Here is a 2,500-nt window from a genome sequence, read left to right as displayed (position 1 = left end):
AAAAGGATGTGGTGTTTTCATCTTCTGAAAACATTTTTAAGAAATATAGCAATTATTAAATGTCCTAAATTATTCCCACCCTTTTTAGATAATCAATGGACACATTTGTATTTGCCATCACAGCTCTCCAAATGATTGCTATAATACCTAACAAGCCCCACCAATCACCATGCCTCCCTAACTCTACACACACACACACACACACACACACACACACACACCTACACACACACACACACACACACACACACACACACACACACACACACACACACACACACACACACACACACACACACTCACACACACACACACACACACACACACACACACTCACACACACTCACACACACACACACACACACACACACACACACACACACACACACACACACACACACACACACACGTACCTGACCCCTGAACTGTGCGGCGGTGTTTTGGAACTCCTTAAGTGTGTGTGAGAAGTCGCCCTCCGTCTTGTTGATGAAGAGCACCAAGTGATTCTTCACCACAGAGTTCAGGATCTGGGGAGCAGTCTAACACACACAGCAGGCATATCAAGGTGTGTGTGTGTGTGTTTTATGTGTGTGTGTGTGTGTGTGTGTGTCTGTTAGTGCTATTGATATTATATATAGTAATAATGTCAATAAAACTACACAGTATACGCTATATGTACAAGTTATCTCTCCTCATTCTGTTTGCGCTAATTATATCATGTACAAGTATCTCTTGCCATTCTATTGATGTTTATTTATGTTATTAATGTTTTTCCATCTTCTCCACCCAAATGAACTACTGACCTCCTGTTAACTTCTCCACCCAAATTAACTACTGACCTCCTGTTAACTTCTCCACCCAAATGAACTACTGACCCCCTGTTCATCTTCTCCACCCAAATTAACTACTGACCTGTTCCATCTCGACCCAAATGAACTACTGACCTGTTCCATCTCCACCCAAATGAACTACTGACCTCCTGACCTGTCCATCTTCTCCACCCAAATGAACTACTGACCCCCTGTTCATCTTCTCCACCCAAATGAACTACTGACCTGCCCATCTTCTCCACCCAAATGAACTACTGACCCCCTGATCATCTTCTCCACCTAAATGAACTAGTAACCCCCTGACCTGTCCATCTTCTCCACCCAAATGAACTACTGACCCTCTGATCTGTCCATCTTCTCCACCCAAATGCACTACTGACCTGTTCCATCTCCACCCAAATGAACTACTGACCTCCTTTTCTTCTTCTCCACCCAAATGAACTACTGACCCCAGGACCTGTCCATCTTCTCCACCCAAATGAACTACTGACCCCCTAACCTGTCCATCTTCTCCACCCAAATGAACTACTGACCCCCTGTCCATCTTCTCCACCCAAATGAACTACTGACCTGTCCATCTTCTCCACCCAAATGAACTACTGACCCCCTGATCATCTTCTCCACCCAAATAAACTACTGACCTGATCATCTTCTCCACCCAAATGGACTACTGACCCCAGGACCTGTCCATCTTCTCCACCCAAATGCACTACTGACCTGTTCCATCTCCACCCAAATGAACTACTGACCTCCTTTTCTTCTTCTCCACCCAAATGAACTACTGACCCCAGGACCTGTCCATCTTCTCCACCCAAATTAACTACTGACCCCCTAACCTGTCCATCTTCTCCACCCAAATGAACTACTGACCCCCTGTCCATCTTCTCCACCCAAATGAACTACTGACCTGTCCATCTTCTCCACCCAAATGAACTACTGACCCCCTGATCATCTTCTCCACCCAAATAAACTACTGACCTGATCATCTTCTCCACCCAAATGGACTACTGACCCCAGGACCTGTCCATCTTCTCCACCCAAATGCACTACTGACCTGTTCCATCTCCACCCAAATGAACTACTGACCTCCTGTTCATCTTCTCCACCCAAATGAACTACTGACCCCCTTTCCATCTTCTCCAACCAAATGAACTACTGATCTGTTCATATTCTCCACCCAAATGAACTACTGACCCCCTGACCTGTCCATCTTCTCCACCCAAATTAACTACTGACCCCCTGATCATCTTCTCCACCCAAATGAACTACTGACCCCCTGATCATCTTCTCTACCCAAATGAACTACTGACCCCCTGACATGTCCATCTTCTCCACCCAAAGGAACTACTGACCCCCTGATCATCTTCTCCACCCAAAAGAACTACTGACCCCCATTCCATCTTCTCCAACCAAATGAACTACTGATCTGTTCATCTTCTCCACCCAAATGAACTACTGACCTGTTCCATCTCCACCCAAATGAACTACTGACCTCCTGTTAATCTTCTCCACCCAAATGAACTACTGACCCCTTGTTCATCTTATCCACCCAAATAAACTACTGACCCCAGACCTGTTCATCTTCTCCACCCAAATTAACTACTGACCCCAGACCTGTTCATCTTCTCCACCCAAATGAACTACTGACCCCCTGATCATCTTCTCCACCC

At 45.7% G+C, this 2,500-nt stretch overlaps 1 protein-coding gene across 1 annotated transcript in view; it reads right to left on the bottom strand.

Annotated features, from left to right (window-relative positions):
- Positions 1 to 2,500, bottom strand: part of zgc:136472 (uncharacterized protein LOC678514 homolog) — a 17,730-nt gene that overhangs the window by 4,616 nt on the left and 10,614 nt on the right. The window contains exon 7 of the mRNA XM_062518841.1: positions 414 to 539. Within this exon, the coding sequence (XP_062374825.1) occupies positions 414 to 539 (126 nt within the window). The remainder of the gene's footprint in view (positions 1 to 413; positions 540 to 2,500) is intronic.

This window comes from Sardina pilchardus, chromosome 1 (genome assembly GCF_963854185.1).
Source record: "Sardina pilchardus chromosome 1, fSarPil1.1, whole genome shotgun sequence".
In the NCBI taxonomy this organism is placed as follows: Eukaryota; Metazoa; Chordata; class Actinopteri; order Clupeiformes; family Clupeidae; genus Sardina; species Sardina pilchardus.
This window is presented reverse-complemented; position numbering and strand designations above follow the sequence as displayed.